Source organism: Myxine glutinosa, chromosome 2 (genome assembly GCF_964187855.1).
Source record: "Myxine glutinosa chromosome 2, kmMyxGlut1.1, whole genome shotgun sequence".
NCBI lineage: Eukaryota > Metazoa > Chordata > Myxini > Myxiniformes > Myxinidae > Myxine > Myxine glutinosa.
Genome location: NC_136262.1, coordinates 189,995,295 through 190,018,569, shown reverse-complemented (window position 1 = coordinate 190,018,569; position 23,275 = coordinate 189,995,295). Strand labels below are relative to the sequence as shown.

The 23,275-nt window shown below is 42.9% G+C and overlaps 1 protein-coding gene across 1 annotated transcript in view; it reads left to right on the top strand.

The window, feature by feature from the left end:
• LOXHD1 (lipoxygenase homology PLAT domains 1) overlaps positions 1 to 23,275 on the top strand; it is a 181,154-nt gene that overhangs the window by 93,265 nt on the left and 64,614 nt on the right. Inside the window, exons 23-26 of the mRNA XM_068108949.2 lie at positions 4,958 to 5,062; positions 8,343 to 8,471; positions 14,306 to 14,470; positions 17,608 to 17,789. Of these exons, the coding sequence (XP_067965050.2) occupies positions 4,958 to 5,062; positions 8,343 to 8,471; positions 14,306 to 14,470; positions 17,608 to 17,789 (581 nt within the window). The remainder of the gene's footprint in view (positions 1 to 4,957; positions 5,063 to 8,342; positions 8,472 to 14,305; positions 14,471 to 17,607; positions 17,790 to 23,275) is intronic.

Below are 23,275 nucleotides of genomic sequence, written 5' to 3'. Positions count from 1 at the left end.
CAGTCCTTTTAACCGTAAAGACACCGTTTTCCAAGATAGAACGAAGTCCTGGGTGAGTACTGTCCATGTTTACCAAGTCCAACTGAAACTTCATGAGCCACCGTGAGTAATTGACATGGTTTGTGGCGAAGAACAAGTGTATGATTGGTGTTAGTGCATGAGTGAACAGGTCCACGTCGTTTGTTCGAATTGCTCGCTCCAGAAGGTGGAAGTCGTGGATAAAGTCAATGTAAATCATCCAGAATTGGGCAGTTAGTCCATGTGTCCCTGATCGGGTTTGGACAGCATACTCCTTGTATGACGTGACACATCTTGTGAACACAGAAGATGATTCTATTTGTGTCCATGTCTCTTCATCCTGTTTTGTTTGTAACCTTGAAAGTAAATCTTCAACTTCATCATTGCCTTCAAATGTCTCAAGGAATGCTTGGAAGTGTATCAGTTCAAATGCCAAGGCCAGTATCGGGTGCAACCGTTTGCATCTGTTGAAGTGCTTGCCACTCAGAAAACCATTCAGGGATCCAGCAGCTAGGACATCTGTGTCTCGCAGCATTTCTGGGCCACCAGATGCATCGATCAGTTTCCCTAGGGCTTTAAAGAAAGCCATTTCTATGTGGAATGGACCAAGCATGATGAAGACCTTGTCGAACCTGGGCGACTCGGTAACCTGAATCTGCATGGCAGGTTTGGCAGCATTGAGGTCATAGGTTACAACACCATACTGCTGACCGCACTCTTGCGCACAATTCTGTGTGGTGATTAGGGTATCCTGTATAACATCAAGCGACGTTATCGGCTTGTTCAAGTTTTTCATATACAAGACATTTTGTTCTGGAGTTGTGTCTGGGCATATCAAAGCATTGAATCCTACCCACATGGGAATGTTAGCCTTCTGCAAGGCATGACATATCATCCATGCAAGGTCCTTGTCTAGAGCTAGCTTCCGATTAGCAGGCCGGTTGTCAACATCGGTGGTTTCATAATCAAATGTGCCCATTCGGGGTTTTTTACGGTATGGCTCAAGGGGCTGTTCCCGAACATGCAGTTTTCTCTTTCTTGATACTTTTTCTGGCTGTGATGTTGTTGGCACAACTTGATTAACGGGTGTGCTTGTCCCTACCACATCTTTATTTTGATACAAGATACCCATTGTATCGTGAAGAGTGTCGGCTCCTGACAATGTCTCAGACAGTTCATCAAAATTGTCGAACGCCAAACCAAACACCTGATCAAGAAGGGTTCCCTCCGGACAGGTCTGCTCCGTACTCTGAATGGCATCTCCTAAGGATGTCTCCAGTGTCTCAATGGTGTGGTAATTGACAACATGGCCAAATCTGTTCAACATTTCAATCAGCTTCCTGCTACCAGTCATAGACTTGATTGCCATTCCGAGAATTATCTGTTTGGCTGGTTTTACTTTCCCCCTTTGAGTAACGAATAAGGTATCCTGGCTTAAGGATAAGGCACGACGTTTGAGTTTTGGAGTGTACAAGTTTTGATTGGGGCCCCCGTACAAGACCTGAAAGAAATCTATCAACATATCTGGGACAGTAACTTCACCCTCATACAGGTTTTGCAGAGTGGGAGGTTCAGGTAGAGGTGTGATTTGTGCATGTTTGATTGCTTTACGCAAGAGTAAGGCAGCCTTATGAATGACAGCTTCAGGCGATGCTGCATAATCATAGGCTGTATGGATAAGGTGCTCACCTAAACCTGTGGGATAAACAATGGCCCCTGCCTTTCTAGCCCTATCTTTACACTCTACCCTAATTATGTCACCAAATTTATTCTGTAAGTTTGTTGCCAAATTTCTGGCTGTAGAAATTGGAGTCTCACCGGCGTCTTCACAAAGCTCTTGGTACCGAGTGAAGATGGATGTAAGAAGTTCAGGCCTTTTGCCAAATATAACTGATTTCTCGATGTAAGCATATAAACCTAACAAAGAAATGCTACCTGCAATAGCAGTAGGCCTATGGAGAGACTGTGCATTGGAAAGGTAAGTACTTCTGCAACTGTGATGGTACCGAACCTCTTTACATCGAAAGTCTACACCAGAGATCAGTCCAAGAAGGCTGTTGTCCTTTTTATCAGCTGCAGCAGTTTTTATTGTTTTCTCAGCTTCGAGAGTTTCACATTCACCAAGATGTTCTTCTCTACCACCCTTCTTCTTCCTAGCTTTCTTGCAAAACAGGCAAATGCGTGGGAAAATACCCGAGGTAGACGTTGACGGGGCAAAATCACATGATGAACGCAGGGTCTTCTCACTTGATGCATGTGTCTGGGTTTTTTCCGTTGTATCATCACGTGGCACGGCAGTAAAGTTTTTGTAACAGTTCACGTGATAGCCATGGCTACTGTCGGATTCATCTGGCAGCGACTGAATTATCGTATAGTACTTGGATGTGACAAAATTTCGTTTTTGTCTCCTCCTTGCTGCTACATTGATGATGGATGACCAATGGTCTTCAGTGATGGGTGCGATGTTGCCAGTGGTCTCATCTGCTTTTCCCACATGGAGGATACACTTTCTGCCAGGGTCAGGAGCTACCCCGCTAGCATGCTCCATAATCAAGCATAGACCTCACCCGAAATTTAAAAAATGACATATGTTAGTGGGTTCGAAAATCAACAAAAGTTGGGGGCATGTTATTTCTTATGGAGAAAATGAAACATGGATCTCTGAAGGTTTTTGCATGTGTCGATTATAATGCTCCTATTATCAGATTGTGTGGAAATCAGAAACGCAAAACCTCTCTTTAAGGGCATTATAATGTAAATTAGATTAGGTATGTCGTTAATCGTTGACATGTCTGACAGGTCTAATAGTCCAAGATCTGGGTGGATTTTATTTGGCATGGAAACTTCAAAAGCTTAGTCATGCTGGTGTAGTACAGCAGCTTACCTGACCCCAGAAAGCCAATTCTTAAGTGCAGCTAGCGGTGGGTGGGGTCCTTCAAATATTATTTCTCGGAATTTGGTGAATTATTTTCGAGTATGTTAGATGAGGAATCCTTGGAGTTGATAATTTACAGGAAATTGCTGGACAGGGAATTCCTCAAATATAATTTCTCGGAAATTGTTGAAGTATAGTTTGTACAGGCAATTCTAAGAAATTACTTGTAGTAATTTAGAAGAAATTTTACCTGTACTAATTTAGCAGAAATTGTTATAATAAATGTTACAGCTTTTACATTGTCTTCACAGTTTACAAGTTTCTCATGTAATTAAGTGCAGAAAACCCCTATTCCGTGACCTTTGACCTCTTCTTAAGTAACCTTACCACCACATATTCTGTTCTTAAGTTGTGGTTTATTGATGAGGGGACCATTCTCTACATTTTGTATGTGATTTCAGTTTTGTAGCTTACATGTCAAATAACAGTGTTATTAGCCATGGGGGTCAAATAGGTGCATTTTAAAATGTTTTTGCTGATTGAAATCAAAGGAAATGGTATTGGAAAATTTCTGCTTCTCATGTATCTCACTTCAGGCTCCACTGATATAGGTTTCAATGACAACGCCATGTGTGTATCATGTGGCATGTTGTAATCAAACAGTAATTAAGAGCTGGAAACCCCTATTCCGTTACCTTTGACCTCTTCTTAAGTGACCTTACCACCACATATTCTGTTCTTAAGTTGTTGTTTATTGATGAGGGGACCATTCTCTACATGTTGTATGTGATTTCAGTTTTGTAGCTTATATGTCAAATAAAGGCCTAATTAGCACTAATTAATGTTGTTCTTAAGTGACCTCCCCACCAGAAATTTTCTTCTTAAGTTGCAGATTTGTAGTCGGTGGAGATCACCCTACCACTTGGCATATGAGTTGGTCTTGTAGTCTCTATGTCAAATAAAACCAATCTGGGGGGTACTTTGAGTGGCGCCCCCTACCCCACCCACCGCTAGCTGCACTTAAGAATTGGCTTTCTGGGGTCAGGTAAGCTACCTGTACCACACCAGCATGACAAAGCTTTTGTAGTTTCCATGTCAAATAAAATCCACCTAGCTCTCGGACCATTACAGTACCTCTTCTGGAGTCGAGGTTGGCAAGAGTTTACAATGATTAACCTCGCCAGAGGAGAGGGTATTGCATTTTGGTCCGTTTGTTTGTCTGTCTGTCTGTCTGTCTGTCTGTCTGTTTGTCCACACGCAACCGAGTATGCTTTTCTCTGCAACTGCTGATCTGATTACCAATAATTTTTCAGCATAGGAGCGCCTCCTCCTGTAGAATTTTTTATGATAATTATGTCGTCATAGGTCATGTGGTACGGGCGCCATCTTGGAGAAACTGAAAAACTTTGCACCTCTATATTTCTGAAGCCGCTCAATGGAAATTTTTTTAAACCTGGCTCATTGTCAAGTACTCCCCACGAGGAACAACACATGTTGATGATGATGTCATTGGTGCCTTCATTATGACATCGTAATTAGACGAGTATAACACCTCATCCGATCAGTTTGAAATTCCTTGAGCACGATGTACACAAATTTTTTATAGGAGAATTAAATTGACGTCATCGGTCACGTGGTTCGGCAGCCATATTGGATTGAACATAAATGTATGTTGTCAATAAACCAAACAAACACAGCAGCTTACAAATACCACACAAAATGCACCACACAAACACGTCCTGGCGAGGGTCTGCAACCTCTGATTGCTCTTTCTTGTTCTTTGCATTGCAACACTTTGAGTATATGGGCATGCTGTTGTACTCTATTACTATTAGTAGTTTGAATGCAGAGGTTCCTGACTCGGTACGGTCGTGGTAATGTATGGGGAATAAATTGATGGGGGTGATGATATGGTTGTATGTTCTAATATTACCATGCACATTATTGCATTTGGACTCTCAGGGATGTGCTATCAACATTTAATTGCACACTTTTGTTCTCTGCCTCATAGCAGTTTGGAGGATAAATAACCTGTTACTGATGTTGTTTTTTGAATGATTGCAGCTAAATCCACCATGTACATCATTTCGGTGAAGACTGGAGACCAGCGTAATGCTGGAACTGATTCTGATGTCTTTGTCATTCTCTTTGGCGACAGAGATGATACTGGTGAGCTGTCCTTGCCATAAGTTCCTTCAAAATAATTGAATTGCCAATCGTGTAACATTGCAATTTGTGAAACACTGTGATTGTCATTATTATCCCGTCCCCTGCACAGAAGGAGAAGAGGTTTTGTAATCACTTCTATGTGTCTGTGTGTGTGTCTGTCCAGGCTGTAACTTTTTACCATTTGAGTTTTGTCATGAAATTTTCACCAAACCTTTATTATGATAATAAAGGCAAATTAATAATTTTGTCAACAGGTCAAAGGTCAGCATTACATAAAATCATCAATTTGTATCCAATTGACCTGAAATTTAAAATTACCATTTGAGTTTTGTCATGAAATTTTCAACAAAGCTTTATTATGAGAATAAGGAGAAGGCAAATTAATAATTTGGTCAAAAGGTCAAAGGTCAGCATCACATAAAATCATCAATTTGTATCCAATTGACTTGAAATTTTAAGAATTTGCATATTGGATCATTGAATTGGTTCACAAATCAAAAGCTAGAAGCTGATTGTTTTTTTTTTTAGATCAAAAGATCAAAGGTCAGTGTCACATAAAATTGTCAATTTTCACCCGATTGACCTAAAATTTAAAGAATTTGCATATTGGGTCACTGAATTGGTTCACCAATCAAAATCTACAGGCTCATTGTTTTGTTTTTTTAGATCAAAAGGTTAAAGGTCAAGGTTGCATAAAATCATAAATTTTTGTCCAATTGACATGAAATTTTATGAATCTGCATATAGGATCACTGAATTGGTTCACCAATCAAAAGCTAAAGGCTGATTATTTTGCGCCGTGCTGGGACGTCTTTGGTGCTGGTAGGCCAATGAGACAGAGGCACAGGACAGGGTGTGAGGTTGCCCATAACAATGGGCCCAGCCATTGTGCATGGTAATTAGCTTCATGTCATTCATTACATTACAAAACCTTATTGATTTTTACTCTTCAACATTTATTTATTTTCGTTTTGTTGCTCATTGTCATTACATATGTGACCTCCTTTAAAAAAAAGATAAAGAAAAAGGATTTTTTTTGTACTTTGCTTAATAATAACCTTAATGTAGTTTCTAAATGTTCTACAATGTCTTTGCTAATTTTCTTTTCGAGCTGGATTTACACGCCAAAGGAGATAATGCCACTGTTGGCACCGATCTAAGGTTCCTTTTGAGCCCTTGATCAAGGGCAAAGCAAAGGACGGAATTCTGAGTTTATTGATACGGAAGTATCCTGACCCCTCACTCTGGATCCTGTGCCAGGGGATAAAAGGAATTAGCCTAGTGGGTAATCTAACCTTGCTCTTCAATGTCTGTGACCTTTTTCACTAATGTTTCAACTGTGTTCCCACTTTTGTGTTGTGGAAGCCCCCTTTGCTAGAATTTTTAAAAAGCTTAGCTGTGCATTCTGCAATTTGAAGTGCAGATTTGATGTAATCTTCCAAGTTCTTTGACCTCTTTGTCAGGTCTACAATAAGTCACTGTTGCTATTGCCAGCTGCTGTCAAGCCCCTGCTGGGGCGAATCTTCACAAAATGGCAAACGTCACACAGCTCACATTTGTTTTGAACACCATCGGCATTGTAGCGCGTTCTTTGATAGTTCTACAGCTTACACCGCAGTTGCTTCAGCTCTCAGGACCACAGGCTTCACCCTCGTCCCTTGTAGCAAGCACCATCTTTTGGCAAGACGATCTTATGCTTGTTTCCTTCAAAGTGTCTTCTCCCAAGCTCATCTTACAATGAAGAAAGCAGAATATCAAGTGATTCAATCTTCCACACATGTGAAAGGAAGATCTTTCATCCACCAAAGCTCGTTCTCACGTAATCACACATTCGGCTTTTCACCTCTCAATTCAAGCGCATCACCTCTTTGGTATACTAATGGACGAGTCGCAGGAAATATTGAATCCCAAATGGATCTTTATTTGTGGCACTGTTAGACTTCCAACATGTCACAGAGTAAAAAATAAAATCCATCATCTAATTTCTCATTCACTTTTTAATCCTCATGTTGTGCCTTTTATTCCTATTTCCTGGTAGTTGTCACGTCTGAGTTGGCAGTTAATATTCCATAAAGTTAGTTGTATCGCCTCAACCATGATTTTATGCCTCCGTTAGCCGAAGGCCTGAAGCCTTGTGTTTTTGGTTTTCCGGCTGTACGTCCGTCCGCCTGTTGCTGTTTTTTTTTTGTTGTTGTTATCACGCACAATAACCTGTGAACCACTGAAGAGATTTGGACCAGACTTGGCACAAGTATGGAATGTAATAAAGAAGTGAATTGATTAAATTTTTGGTTCATTAAGTCGAAGGTCTAAAATCATGTGACTTTAAATTGAAAATATTTGTTATCACTATAACTTGTGAACCACTGAAGAGATTTCGACCAGACTTAGCAGAAATATAAAGTGTAATACACAGATGAACTGATTACATTTTGGGTTCAAAATGTCAAAGGTCATGTGCCCTTTGAAAATAATTTTGCAGACCACAACTCGCTCTCTCTCCCTCACTGGAAACGATTATACTATACTCTCGTCTGATAAATGGAACGTTTTTCAATCCTGGAAAACATGTCTCACCCTATCACTTTGGAATGATCGTCAAACTAACCCACTATCCACTGGAAGAGGTTCAGTCTCTTGAACTTCTCGGCCTCACCATCAGCCATGATCTATTGTGGGTCGATCACATAGCAAAGCTCACCTCCAAAACCAGCCACAGTCTTCGCATTCTCTGTCAATTCTATAATGCTGTGACCAAAATCAAACAACAGTTTTATGGATCAAAATGCATCATGCACGTGCATTAATCAGAGTTTTTGGTATCCTACTATTAATTTGCAATTGGTCACTGGCTTTGACACCGATACAAATTTTGTATTACGAACCCTAGGCATCAACAAGCTGCATATATCGAACAAACAGTTTCAAATGGAGCACCTCGCTGCCATTAGAGAATTTACATTGCATCAGATGTGGCAATAAATGTGAATTGTCCCAGTTTGCTGGCTTGATGACAAGATGCCATTTGCATTTTTGCCTACTCCATACCTACCCATGCGAGTACGGGCAACTTGCTAGTATTTAACAATAATGAAAGGAAGGTACAGGAAGTTTTCCTCTGCAGGACAGGAAGTTTTCCTCTTTTTGCATTACAAGAGTTAAGGTACTCCTCATGTATTTTCTCAAGCCCCAGATTATTCATCATATCTTTGACTGATGACATTTATTTGTGACTTTGAAATCTTGTTGACTGCTTTGTGTTTTTGTTTGTGGTTCACAGGAGTGCTGAGCCTGAAATCCTCGAAGACGAATAAAAACAAGTTTGAACGTGGTTGTGTGGACGAGTTCACCCTTGAAGCGGTGAATCTGGGACCAACAAGGAAGATATTAATTGGACACAACAACAGGGGTGTGGGCTCAAAAAATATTTCACATTCACATGAGGTGCTTGAGTACATAATGGCTGGTACTTGTGGAGTATTAATGCAGTGCACCACGTACTTTGTTAATGGCTGGGACCACTAACCCTAGCTTGGAAAGATTCCACTTCCACTGAAAAGATCAAAAAATCCCACTTACACTAATCCAGCTCCTTCTGTATTCATATGTTGACTCCCACTGGTACATTCAATTGGCTCTTGCATATTTGAAGAGTTCCAAACTCTCACTCAAATCACTAATTTATTTTGTTTTAAAGCATTAAGTTTATTTTTATACAAGGTCAGGACTCCTGGAAGAGCTAGGACACCAAACGGATCAGGACGCAACAGAACAAAATGGATAGTTGATAGAGGGGGGAGGCACCAACAGCAGGGTTGAAGGACAAAATAGAGAAAGACTTTGGCAAATAATGGACGTGGTGAAGAATGAGGGGTAAGGGAGGATGCATGGATTGGACAAGATGGACACGGAAGCAACTCTCAGGAAGGAAAAACTGGAAATTTGGAAGGAGGTGCGCTGGGGTAGGGCGGGTTCAGTGGGTTAACAGATCATGATTTTAGATGGGAGATGATCTGCGATGGTGGTGAACAGCTGTCCTGAAGACTTGGAAGGAAGAATGAAATTGAGGCGAATGTGGAAGTTGGTTCCACAGGTGGGAAAAAAGAGGAACAAATCAGTCGAGGGGAGCAGTGAATGAATGAATTTAGGAAGTTTCACCAGAAAGGGTTTGATGGTGGACTGTGTGAGCCCTGCAGAAACCTGGGGAGTGAGTGAGGCATGGGGGGACAAAGCACAGAAAGGAGCAGAGTGTGCAAGACCAGAAAGGAGACGATAGAAGACAGAGACCACCAACCTGTCTACAATGGGAAAGTGATAGACCCATTGACTCAGCTGCATTGTGGGAGATTCTAATTATCTTGAAGACCTTTGTTTTCATGGTGTCAAGTTGAGTAAGGTGTGACTCACCTTATTTATTTCTCAATATAATAACCACTGCGGTCGACACATTTGTGCCAACAACGTTCAAGTAGTTTAGTGATGTCGTCTTGTGCATACTGTTGACGTAACCAGTGCTTCACAGTGGCCTTGATATAATTGTTGGAAGAATAATGTTCTTCAAAAAGGCGTTCCTTAAGTTTGGAGAAGAGATGAAAATCTGACGGAGCTAAGTAGTGGCTGGAGATCCTTTGTGGCGGTACTCCATTGACCATCTCCTGCTCTCAGGATTGTAATGATGCAACCAACTCTCATCTCCAGTCATTCCACCTCTCATCTCCAGTCATCCCAACCCTCAATTCCAGTCATCTCATCTCCAGTCAGTCAACCTAACTCTCATCTCCAGCACCTCACGGTTCACATCATTGACAACGTCATGCTGCCCTCTGCCATCTTAACTAATGTAGCCCTGGGACATCGATCAAGCGTCAGAATCACAAAACTTTGCACCCAGTGGCAGGAAGACCTAATGTGCAGACTGCACTTTGTTTCATTCGAATATCCTAACCTGTTTTGGAGAAAAGAAATAGTAGGCATTACATTTCAACATGCCTTCATGGGTTTACAAGGAGTACAGATGGGGAAGGCTATGAAACCAAAACTAAGGGATGAGATTGGATCTATTTTCCAACAAAGTCAGGTTTTGTTTGGAGGAAAAACACAAGATCACCATTAAAGTGGACTCTACAAGAGCTATATTGATAATTTAATAGTGAGGCAGAGGGATAGATGTATGATCCTGGATTCCAGGGGAGGCAATCGTGAGCCAACATAGGTTATTAACATTAGCTTGGAAGCTTTTCAAGCATATGGGAGACATCAGAAAGGGAAGAGTAGGGAAGAACATCATTTTGTGGAAACTGCATGGGGCCAATGCAGTCAGGTTCAAATAAGAAGCTGATAGTATTACAAGAAGTCAGGCTACAGATGAGGGTATTGTGGTGAAGTGGAGGAACATTTAGGAGGCCTTTTGTTGAAGGCAACGCGGCTAAGGTATGTGGGAAAACTAAAGGAGGGAGGATCAAAAGGTTGTATAGTGGTGGTGGAACTCAGACAACAATAAGACCTTTAAAGAATGGCAAGGTAACAGGTAGGAGGATTTTCGAGAATGTATGGAGAAAATAAAACAAAAGAAAGCAGCGACAATCTCGAGGTGGGAAGCTTAGAGAGGGTAGTATAAGAAGCTGGGCTTAGTGGAAGGTGAAAGATTATTTATATGTTATCAAAGAGCAAATATAGCACTAGAGTCAATATTAAGGATATTGTTGGGCTTCAGACAAGTAGAGGGGACAATATTAATGAGGAAGAAGGACTTTCGTAGTAATGAAAGGGACATCTTATGGAACTGAAAAACGTGGAGAAATTGAATAGACGTCAGGAAGATGCAAGGGACCAGTAAGAGCCATAGAGTGTGAGGATGTTGTGGCAGTTCTACGTAAAACTAAGGTAGGGAAGCTAGATTTAATAGAGGCTTGGACTTGAGGGGTTTGGATCGGCTTTGGCCTTTGTTGATTAAGAGCTGTGTGGAGGAGGAGAGGATACCAAAGGATTGGCAAGAGACTAGTGGCTATCTACAAAGGTAAAGGGGATATTATGAAGTATGGGAATTAAAGAGATCTCAAGCTGATGGAGCAAGTATCTAAACACTAAAGTATTGGAAAGGATGGTAAATGATAGGCTAAGAGATTTGTTCGGGATTGACAGGATACAATTTGGGTTTGTGCCAGGTAGGGGTACAACAGGTGCTGCAGGTCTTCATTCACAAGTTGAGACATGAGAATTTTTTTTGGAAGGGAACAGTAAAAGCAGATGATAGGATTCCTTGGGAAGTTGTGTATTGGTGTTTGAGGAAGCAGGGGGTGCCTCAAAGATTGGTAACTATAGTTGGGAGGTCCTGGTTTAGGAGGCTAAGAGTTCAGTCAAAACTATGGATGGACCTGGATGGTTGATCTGATGCGTTTGAGATAAAGGTAAGTTTATGTGAAGGGTCATTTCTTACTACTACTCTGTGGTCATAATGGATGTGTTGGATGAATGAGAAAGAAGAGGGTTCCTTTGAAGATCATTTGGTTGTTGTTGTATAGCCCCAGACAGTTCTCTTCAACAAGCCCGTGGCACGGAGACAGACAATTGATCTCCCAGTAGTGACCCAGAGATTCCCCACATGCAGAATGGTGTACCCCTGCCTTCACACAGTCAGGGCCATGACAGAGTTAGAGAGAGAGGAGGACAAGAAGGAAAGGGCCGGCCAGAAGTAGGGACAAATGTGGAAGATTTGGCCCCTGACTTGCGTTGGAGTGTGGGGAGCTGCGGGGAGGAGGGGGGGCATGGGGGGGGGGATGTGAAGAGAGTTTACTTGAGAAAGGAAGAAGAGAGTTTACTTGAGAAAGGAAGAAGGGAGTTTACTTGAGAAAGGAAGAAGGGAGTTTACTTGAGAAAGGAAGAAGGGAGTTTACTTGAGAAAGGGACAAGAGTTTGCTGTGGAGGACAGAGATGTGGATGCTGAGAGGGCTGAAAGGGAATCTCTGTCAGGAAGACAAATGACAAGGATATGAGCAAGTGGTCAGGACTGAGAGACATTCGCCAAGGGGTATGGGTCTATGGGAGGTGGCACATTTGCGTTGGTTGGGGTATGTGCTCAGGAGGGAGAAGGGGAATGTGGTCAGGCAGGTCTTTGACATGGATGCGGTTGGTTGGAAGAGCAGTAGAAGACAAAACTTGAAATGGAAGGAAATAGGGGAGAAGGACACGAGAGAGTTGGAGGTGTAGAGAGGGGTGCTCAGGATAAAGAGGGAAAACTGATGTGGTTGACCCAATAAGAATATGTGCTTAATTGGGGGCCATTAAAGTAGTGTTACGTTTGTGTTGGTAAGCATTGAATACCTTAGGAAAGTTCAGAATTTGTAGGTTTTAGTATGGACCGTGTGACGAGAAGAAGAAGAAGAAACCCATCTCAATGTACATAAGCAGGGTAAATGTTCAGGTTAAGAGTGTTTGCAGTTTGCATGTCGCCATAAGGAGGGTGGTTTTGTGCTAATTAATTATAGGGCTTATGGTTAATCGCCAGTATGTATTGCCTCACTGTGATTTTTCCCAAATGTTCTTATAAAACTCAGACGGCCAGGCAATGGGCTCCATTAGCCAACCACGCCGACAGTTCCGACAGAAACAGCATTTGTCGATCGGCAAATAAATCCCGACGTCATCCGAACATTCCGGAACAGCGACTAGACTTTGCCCCCCGACGACTGGTGACCGGGAGGCCACGCCCCGAGCTTCGTGACTGGTTAAGAAACCATGGAGTGATGAACAGAGCTCGGTGATTGGACAGAGTGTGACGTCAGCAGTGGAACATTCGAGAGCTCAGAGAGCAAGAAGAAGCTGTCTCGCCATCTTGGTCTCTTTGTCCTGGCGTTCGTTGGAGGCGGTCACATTCTCTCTCTTTTGTGCTGGCTTTAGAAGAGAACGGCTGTGTTTTCCTTTTGCTCTTGTCCTGGTCTTGATCGTGGCGGTCGCTTCGTTGTTTTGCGTGGGAAGATGACGGGCGCTCAACTGTGTGCGCCGGAAAGATCATCAGAGCTGTGTTAGCAAAGAAGGATCCTGCCTGCTTGCCTCATGCTGGCGGCTGGCTACAGGCGCGATTCTGCGCCATCTTGTGCATTTCCTGCGCGGTGGTTTGAGGTGAAGGGCAGCAAGCCTTAACATCCAGTTGGGGACGCAAAGCTAAGTGCCGGCCGGCTTGAAACGAAACATCATTTATTTTTACTTTCGTTTCCCCCTTGTTTGTATACGAGTCTGAGTCGAGACGTCTCAAATTAGGAAATTGTTTTTTTTACCTCACATTCATTTTAATTGCTTGCATTTATTTTCATTAAATCATTGTTTGTCGAATTTTACTTTTCTTGTCTTGTTTCGTTTCTTTGTTTGTGGGTTCGAATTAACCCAGTGTCGGCTGTCCGATCAGGTAAGGCTTCGGCCCATGCCCCGCGCGCGCCAGAAATAATCCCGCCAAGTTTGGGCATACTCCTCAGAGTTAAAGCTCCGAGGTCACCCAGGGGTCTTAACTTTTAAAAAATCCGTCACCCAGGGGTCTTAAGTTTTAAAAAATCCGTCACCCAGGGGTCTTAACTCCGGGGACACGACAGTAGTAATGGTCAGGATAGCCTGGGCCCTAGAGTTATGCACAGTCACCGTTGAGCTGTCTAACCTGGGTTTAAATTGTGACCCGGTTATAAACTGTCACCTGACTGCTTCTCATCCAGGGTCATGCATCAATATGTGTGCTATCCATCAGAAAGATGTTAAGCAAGAGGACCCATCTGCCAGCAGTGGTTGTTAATTAGTGGATGTTGATGATCCTACTGTGTCTTTTACGAAGACTGGGCGAGTTGTCACCAGAACCTGAGCCAAATTCATAATTCTTGCCACCTCCAGTCAAACTTCAGGCCTGGACACCTGGTTCATAAAAGACGTGTCAAAAACTTTCTTTGCCAATCCCCAAAAGAAGGAGGGAATAATGAGCGTTTTTAAACATGTTGTTGTTGGAGCCCTTTTTTGTCTTTTTCTGTTTTGTCTTCACCATATTTTCCTCTTTTTTTCTTTATCTGTAATTGTAGATAGAATTAGTCTGTATGTCTGAAAGACTTTCCAACCAACACATGCTACTTCTCTCCATAAAAAATCGACATGTTCATCAAAAAGTAACATATTTGGTGTAAGAGCACATTCAGAGTTTCTATAATATTGTACTACAACTGTAGGCTTTATCAATTTTTATTGTTTTTTTTCATTTATGCCGTTGTTTAGGAGGTTCATCTGGCTGGTTCCTGGACTGGGTAAATATTGACGCACCCTCACTGGGCCAGAGGATGCATTTACCATGTGGCCGATGGCTGGACAAGCGGGAGGATGATGGAGCAGTGGAACGGATCCTTTATCCCAACCACTTGAGAACTGAATACTACACTCCTTGTAAGTCTGCACATAATTATTTTTGTAGATTAATTCTCAGAAGTGGCCCATAATGAACAATCTGCAGTCTTGATTGTGATGAACATACACATTCATATTCAATATATGAGAGCTGCTCATTGGAATCGTTGCCATAATTCTACCGAGTGTTGTGGTGCCACTTTTATTTGTTTTGATCTAATCAGACCATGGCATTCCATCATTGGTGCTGACTGCTGCAATTTTGACAAATAAATTCTGGTTTGGAGTCTCACCACAAGATATTCTGATATAAACAGAAAAAAAAAAATGCAGCATATTTAAAAATAAAGACTTCCTTTTCAAATATGTACTTTTATTTCCTGTCTTGTGTGTGTAACCATGAAACATATGATGGAAATGTTCCAAACTGTTGAGCTAACTTACCGGTATTAGTTTTGACTATCAATCGGCACTCAGGCTGTTGGTCAGGTAGGTAGTTGACAGGATGAGGGACATCACTGCATAGGGTGGAGCCATCAGCAAATAGGTAAAGAGGACTTTCCAGAGAGTCAGAGAGGTCGTTGATGAAGATCAGAAATAGGACTGGGCCCAGAACACTGCCTTGGGGCACTCCAGCCTTGACAGGGAGAGGGGGTCAAAGGACTCCATTGAGTGCCTTTTGAGAGTGGAGTAAGTCAGTAACCCAAGAGTGGAGTTGGCCTTGGATGCCATAGGCAACGAGTTTAGAGCGCAAGGCAGGATGTCAGACTGTATCGAATACTCGGGATATGTCTAGACTAGAGAGACAGCTCTGACTTAATGTCTGACATTGAGAGCCTCCATCCATTGTTGGGAGAGTAGAAGCAGCAAGTCAAATCCGAATTTATAATCTGAGATGAGGCTGTTGGAAAAAAGCAATGATTTTTTGTCAATTACTGTGATGATGGATTCCATGGCCTTGCTGATGATTGGAAGTAAGCTCATAGATCTGTAGTCAAGTGGATCCGTTTTTGCATCTTTTTATGTAATGCTGTGATGTTCACTGATTTCCAAGCAGATGGAATATGACCTAGGACAAATAATATGGTGAAAAGGGCAGAGAGAGGAAGTGCAAGAGCAGCAGAGCAGGTTTTTAGAACATGTGGGCTGATGCTGTCCGGTCCACTTGCATAAATCAGAGTCGAGAGTTGTCAGAAATGTTGCCACCTTCTCAAGTGCAAAAGGCACAGAGGCCAGAAGCAGTTGGGTATGACTGGGAAGGGTGGGGACAGAGAGCAAGGGGTTTGGGATGCAAGATTTGGAAGGAAACATAAAATTAAGGTATTTGGCCTTCTCACGAGTGGAGTCGGCTGTGGTGCCATTTAAAGAGAGGGAAGGGATGGAGTGGGCGCATACACCAGAGACAGACTTGACAAGGCGCCACCAGGTGTTAGAGGAGGGAGACAAGTTTGAAAGTTAAATCTTGAGGTTGGACAAATGTTGTTTTCTGGCTCTCTGAGATTGCCTTTGGTTGGATTTGCCTTCCAGAAGAAGGATAGAAGTTGTTTCAAGGCAACTGCCTCACCGCAGGATTCAGTATGCCATGGGTGGGAGAATGGGTATGATAACTGAAGACAAGATGGGACGAATCTGTGCATAAGGGAGGAAGTGCAAGTGGGAAGTGAGTTGTGTGGGACTCGGTGGAAGAATTCCCTGGATGAGTTAATAACAGAAGTAGTAGATATAGGAGATCAGTCCTGAAGAGAGATAGCTGCTTATAGTCTTTGCCAGATTGCATGAGTTAACTGCCAGACTCGCCGGCACTGAGGCTGTTCTCTGAGAATGGTGAGAGAGATATTGACCTTCGCAAGTACATTATCAGATGAACCAATTGGAGCAGAGGAAGAGCAAGAGACATTAGTGCGGAACTTGGTCATAATCGGATTCAGAAGGGAGGATCTGCCATTGGCAGAAATCTGAGTGGGAAAATGTACAGATTGAGTCAGTCCCATGGAGTCACAGAAGCTCTTTGCATAATTGTCGTGTCTTCTGAGAGAGGCACCAACACCCAGCCAATTTGCATAGTGACAATTTAAATCACCACATATAAGGAAGAGAGAGTTTGGGATGAGTGGTTAAAACTTGGTCCATGTTGGCTGAGAGAGATGTAGATGGAGTCATCACTGTTTGGAGGACAGTACAACACGTAGACAAACAAGAGGTAGGAGTGAAGGGAAGTCGCAGCCTGAGGTACTCCTGGGGTTTGGGAGGTGAAAGAGCAGTACATGGAGTGTGAGAAATGGAGTTATTGATGTACAGTGCGACTCCACTGCCAGGAGCAGTTGATGTCGACCAAACCTGGAGACAATAGGCAGGGAGAGGCACTAAAGAGTGTGGGAGTCCTCCGGTAGGAAGCATTCTGTGAAACAGATGATGTCCGGTTTATCAGCAGTGGCCTGGATTGAGACATCTGTCAGGTTGGAGCAGAGAGGCCTCAAATCTTAAATTTTCACACAGCTAGGGAGAGTAGAGGAGGAGCTGCCGGTAGGGTGCAGGAATGTGGAGAGGAGCAATTGGATAAGGAGTAGGGTGGGGGCAAACTTGGGGGTTACTGGGCGGTGGGGGAGGGTGGTGGAAATTGAGAGGTGGAAAGGTGGCCCGGGGATAGACCGTAAGGGTGAGCAGTGTGGGGGGAGGGGGAAGAGCTGAGAGGGTCACGATGAGAAGGAAGCCGAGAGCGGGTGGAACGAGGTGTAAGTGGAGATGTAGAAGTGTAAAGTGTTTCCAAGATGGCGCCTGTACCACGTGACCTATGATGTCATAATTATCACTAACAAGTTATACAGGAGGAGGTGCTCCTATGGTGCAAAATTCCACCAGACCAACACTTGCTGAGAAAATGAATTTTTAAACTGCAGACACGTACTTACGTGCACACGCCACCGATCACTTAACCCTGCTTTTCGCATCGTGAGCGGAGGGTGATAAATATTGTGTAACCAAGGGAGCACTGACCATGGTGATGGCACTGACCCTTTTCCCCTCTTGCAAAGTGATCTTGGTGTCGGATTTGATCATGCTGAACATCTGTTATTGCAGTCGTTTATGCCAAAAATACAAAATGTCAAGCTTTTTGTGAATAAAATAAAAACCAAAGCTTTCAACTGCAAGTGACGATATGATTGTTTTCCCCACAGTTGTTCCTTATGAGATCAGGACTTGCACGGGGGATGCCCGGGGAGCGGGCACCAATGCTGATGTCTTCATTGTGCTCTATGGTCGTGACAGAGCCAGAACGAGCCAGCGCAGCTTATGCCGCTCCAAACAGGAACGCCACACTTGCTTCAACCGCTCATCTGCTGATATCTTTGTGCTCCTGGTAGTGAGAGTTTATAGTGTTAACGAATGTGGCACAAGTTTTGAATGTTACGACATGTAGCAGTAGTTTTGTTCCCGCAACAGGGAATTTTTTTGAGAACTGTGTTCCTTTTTTGTGTATAGAGTCAAGGCTCGTTGGAAGAGCAAGAACATTGAATGGATCAGGACGCAACAGAACAATAGGAGAGAGAGAGAGAGAGAGAGAGAGAGAGGAGAGGAGAGAGAGGAGAGAGAGGAGAGAGAGAAGAGAGAGAGGAGAGAGAGGAGAGAGAGGAGAGAGAGGAGAGAGAGGAGAGAGAGAGAGAGAGAGAGAGAGAGAGAGAGAGAGAGAGAGAGAGAGAGAGAGAGAGAAAGAAAGAAAGAAAAAGAGAAAGAAAGAAAAACACCAACAGACGAGTTTATGGACAAAACGGGGAGAGACTTGGACAAACAATGGGTGTAGGAAGGAATGAGGGGCAGGAAAGGATGCATGGGGTGACAAGATGTATGCAGAAGGAAATTATCATAAAGGAAAAACTGGAGAATTGGAAGAGGTATAGAGTGGGGTTAACACGGAATGAAAATATCCTGGTATTTCATGGGGGTGGGTGGGGGGATATGGTCTGAGATGGTGGTGAAGAGCTGTCTTAAAGACCAGGAGGGAAGTCTGAGATTGAAGAGAATGTGGAAGGTGGTTCCAGATGTGGGAAACAATTAGTAAAAGAGAGCAGTCATTCTGGATTTTGGGGAGTTTCACCAGAAGGGGCCAGGTTGATTAGGGACTCCGTGCACCCTGCAGAAACCTGTGGTGGAAAACGCATGGAAGGAGTAGAGGGTGCAAGACCAGAAAGGAGGTGGCATAAGACAGAGAGACCACTAACCTGTCTGTATTGGGAAAATGATGGGCCCATAGACTGAGCTCCAATAAAGGAGATTCCAATGATCTTGAAGGCCTTAGTTTCCATGGCATCAGGATGAGCAATGTGTGAGGCAGTGGAGCCAGCCCAGAGGGTAAAACCAGTACTCCATCATGCTGTGGACGAAGGCCTTGTAGGTGGATCAGTGTTCAGGTGTGCCAAGGAAGGACCTTGTACAACGGAGCATGCCCAGTCGGCGGCTGGCTTTGAAGACCAACTTTGAAATGTGATTGGCCCAAGAAAGATCGTGTCTGATAGTGAGACCTCGGAGTTTGAGTGACAGAACCTCTTCAAGAGGATTGTTAAGAAAGTAGATGGGGAGGGGGTGGGGGGAATGTGGGGAAGATTGCCAGACAGTCCTATCGGAGAGAGATAGTGAGAGTTTGAGATTTCTCATGATTGAAAGACATATTCCAAGTGTTTGACCAGCTTGTGATTTTGTCAAGGTCTAAAGAGAGGGAAGAGGCTGCTACCTGCCTATCTGAAGGATGACGGATGTCACGGAAGAGGGTGGAGACATCGGTGAAGAGGTAAAGAGGATTTTCCAGAGAGGCAGAGAGATCATTGATGAAGATCAGGAATAGTACTGGACACAGAACACTGCCTTGGGAGCCTGAACATGGAACGGAGATGAAAGGATTCCGTTGGCTATGTCAGTAAGCCGGATGTGTAGTGTTGGCCTTGGATGCCACTGGCAGAGAGGTTGGAGAGCAAGGCAAACTATCGAAAGCACGAGGTATGTCAAGAGAGAGGCGCTGATCTCATGTCTGGCATTGATGGCCTCCATCCATTGTTGGGTGAGTCGAATCGGCATGTCCAAGGTAGAGTGACCCGGTTTGAATCTAAATTGGTGATCTGAGATGAAGCCGTTGGAAAAAAGGAAGGATTTCATATCAACTGTGATGCTGGATTATATGACTTTGCTGATAACTGGATGTAAGCTAATAATATGTAATGCTGTGATGTTGGCTGATTTCCAAGCAGATGGAAGATGACCTTGTGAAATTGACAGGGTAAAAAGAGCAGAAAGAGGATGTGCAAGAGGAAACTTCTCTACCTTCTCAAATCCAAAGACACAGTCCAGGAGTAGTGGAGAATGACTGGGTATGGTGGGTACACACAGCAAGGGGTTGGGAACACAAGATTTGGGAGCAAACAGAATTTAGGCATTCGGCCTTCTCACGAGTTGGCTGTGGTGCCATTGGAAGTGAGGAAAGGGATGGAAAGTGAGCCTGCTCTGTAGACGGACTTACCAAGTTACCCCTAGGTTTTAGAGGAGGGAGACAAGTTTTAAAGTTTTATCTTGAGGTTGGACAGATGTTGTTTTCTGGTTCTCCTGAGAGTGGACACACACTTGTTGCGGACTTTTTGGAATGATCTGAGATTGCCTTCTGTTCAGTTTGCTTTACAGTAAGAGAAGTCAAGTTGTTTCAGAGCAACTACCTCGCTACAGGATTCAGTGTACCATTGGTGGTAAGAAGAGTGGTTTGCTGACTTGCCATGGCTGGTGATAGAGGTACCAACACCCAGCCAATTTGCATGGTGAGAATTGAAATCACCATATATGAGGAAGAGAGAGAGTTGGGAGGAGTGGTTAAAAGTTGGTCCATGTTGTCTGAGAGAGAGATGTAAATGGAGTCGTCACTGTTTGGAGGACGGTACAACACACATAAATAAGAGGTGGGAGCGGAAGAGAAGTCGCAGCCAAAGGTACTCCTGGGGTATGGGAGATGTAAGATCAGTACACGAACATTGAGAAATTGGTTTATACACAGCTGCTAGGGTGGGGTGCAGTCCTATCAAATCGGAGAGGACAATAGTCAGGGGGAGACATAAAGGAGTCAGAGAAGTTCTATGGGAGGAAGGATTCTGTTAAACAGATGATGTGCCTTTTCTCAGCAGTAGCCTGGATTTAGAGATCTGTCAGGTTGGAGCGGAGGCCTTGGATGTTTGAGGTCCACACAGTGAGGAGCAATGCAATGAAGGAGGCGTTGGGAGAGTGAGGAGCAGGTGGGATGGTGAGGGATGAGTGGAGGTGGGGTGGTTGAGGGATGGGGTGGGGGAGATACAAGGGGGAAGCTGAGAAGGGTGGGACAAGGGGGGAATCTGTGAGGGGTATGACAAAGGGGGGACTGAGGGACAGGGGAAGCTGCAAGGCAGGTTGCTGGGAGGTTGGGTGGGGAATTAGAGAAAGGGCAGGATGTTGGTGGGGAGGGGAGGGGAGGGAGGCCAAGAGGGGGAAGGAAAAGGGGCAAGCATTGAGGTAGAAGGAATGGGGTTGGAATGATTCAGGCATGTAGGAGGTGTGGGGGAGGTTACTTACATGGAGGGGGTTGACACTGTAAAAGGATGTGAAGGGGATTTTATTTTCATGAGCAGGCAACCTCTGCAAAATGCAGGACTTCTCAAGATTCCCATATTTAACATTCTGAGATAACGATCATGTGATGCATGGAAGGAATTTTTGTTGAAGGCACCGAGAAAGCTCGTGCTGTCGGAACTGAAGGAGGGTTGACGGAACTAGTGCTTAGGTGAGAGACAGGTTTACAAGATATGCCTTGTGAAGAAGAAGATGAGGAGGAAATGATCATGATGAAGAAGAACGTTTTCTTCAATGAAGATTTTGGAAAAAGGGAGAGGTAAAGAAAGAGGTACAGGAAATACAAGTAGAAATGCAGAATGAGATCATGTTTTGGAGTGAAATTATTTTTCGGGATTTCTTTTTGAAGCAAGTAGGAAGAATAGGACCACATTGAAGAGGCAGCGAGGACAATTTTTCTGGAGGAAAAAAGAAACGGAACGCCAAGCAACCTCAAAACCTAGACGAAACCTAAGCTATCTGAGGTGTAGGCCTGGGCACCTGAAAACGAATTTGCCAATACAGACAAGGTACAATTTAACATGCAAAAATTCGATAAAATACAAAGAGCAAGCAACACAGGGACGAAAAAATAACAGAAACAAGTACAGAGACATTCAGAGTACACTGCCCCCATGTCAAATAAATAAATAACATAAACTATAGCGTGCGGCATTGCTGGGGCGCCATAGGTGCCCGGCGATGCCGCCGTGCAACACATAGAGACGGTATTGGGAGGGAGAGAAGTACAATAATTGATTAATTAATTGCGATAATTGTAAAATAATTAATTTCTAAATCAATTGGCTAATAGCATACCCAAACCACCAGGGTTTCATCCGTAGCTGTAAGTTTTTGAAAAATAATTAAATTAATAATTAATTAATCAAAATAAATAATTAATTGATTAATCAGATTAACCAAAATATATTTTATAGTCAAATCACTTGGTCACTTTTGTGTCCAAATATCAGCTTCCTAGCTCAAAAGGTGCCTGAGATATTGCCCAGATGAGAAAGAAAATAAATAAGTGATTAATAATGAAAATAAATAAATACTATTCGTAAAATAATTAAATAATTAATCAATTGGCTAATAGCATACCTAAACCACCACTGTTTTATCCGAATCTGTAACTTTAAAAAAAGAATTAATCAAGTAATTTATCGAATTATTGAATGATGAATCGATTAATTGATTAATCGATAAATAAAAAATACCCTTTACAGCCAAATCACTTTGTCACTGTCGTGTCCAAATATCAGCTTACTTTCTCAAAAGGTGCCTGAGATATTGCCCAGATGAGAAAGAAAATAAATAAGTACTGAATAAATCGATAGCAGTTAAATAATTAATCAATTAATCGTTTATTCAAAAAATAAAAAATTGCATTTTGCCAAAGCATGTGCTCACTATTGTAACAAAATTTCAGCGTCCTAGCTCGAAGGATGGTTGAAATATTGCCTGCAGAAACAAACAAAGAAACAAGAAAATTAAAAATCACTCATAGAGTAACACTTTGCAAAAGAGAACAAAGTAGGATGGCACTCAGTAGAGCATCCTTTTGACCTCAAAAAAAATTCGTGGTTCAATTCAATGACGTCATATGTAAATCGTCTTCACATTTTAAGTTAATCGGATGAAAATTGACAATTTTAGATATTTTGCCTATGTTGACCTCAAATAGAATTGGTAGTTGAATTCAGTAAGCTGATGTGTAAGTCCTATTCAAATTTCAAGTCAATCGGATGAAAATTGAGGATTCTAGAAATTTGGAAAAGGTGGTTGACCATAGGCCTATGTTGACCTTTTGGCCTATGTTGATCCCAAAAATGGTTGGTGGTTGATTTCAGGAAGCTGACATGAAAATCCCATTCAAATTTCAAGTCAATCAGATGAAAATTGAGTATTTTAGAAATTTTGAAGAAAAACAGGTTGACCTTTGGCCTATGTTGACCTTTTGACCTTTTGAGCTAAAAAATGAATAGGATTTTGTCGGACCACGAACTCTATCATTTGGTGAAGTTTCATGAAGATCGGTTTAAAATTGTGACCTGTAGGCAAGTATAAGTGAGCGGACAGACAAACAAACACACAAAACACACACATACAAAAACACACACACACACACACACACACACACACACACACACACACACACACACACACACACAAATGAAAAATCACTCATAGAGCAACACTTGGCAAAAGAGAACAAAGTAGAATGGCACT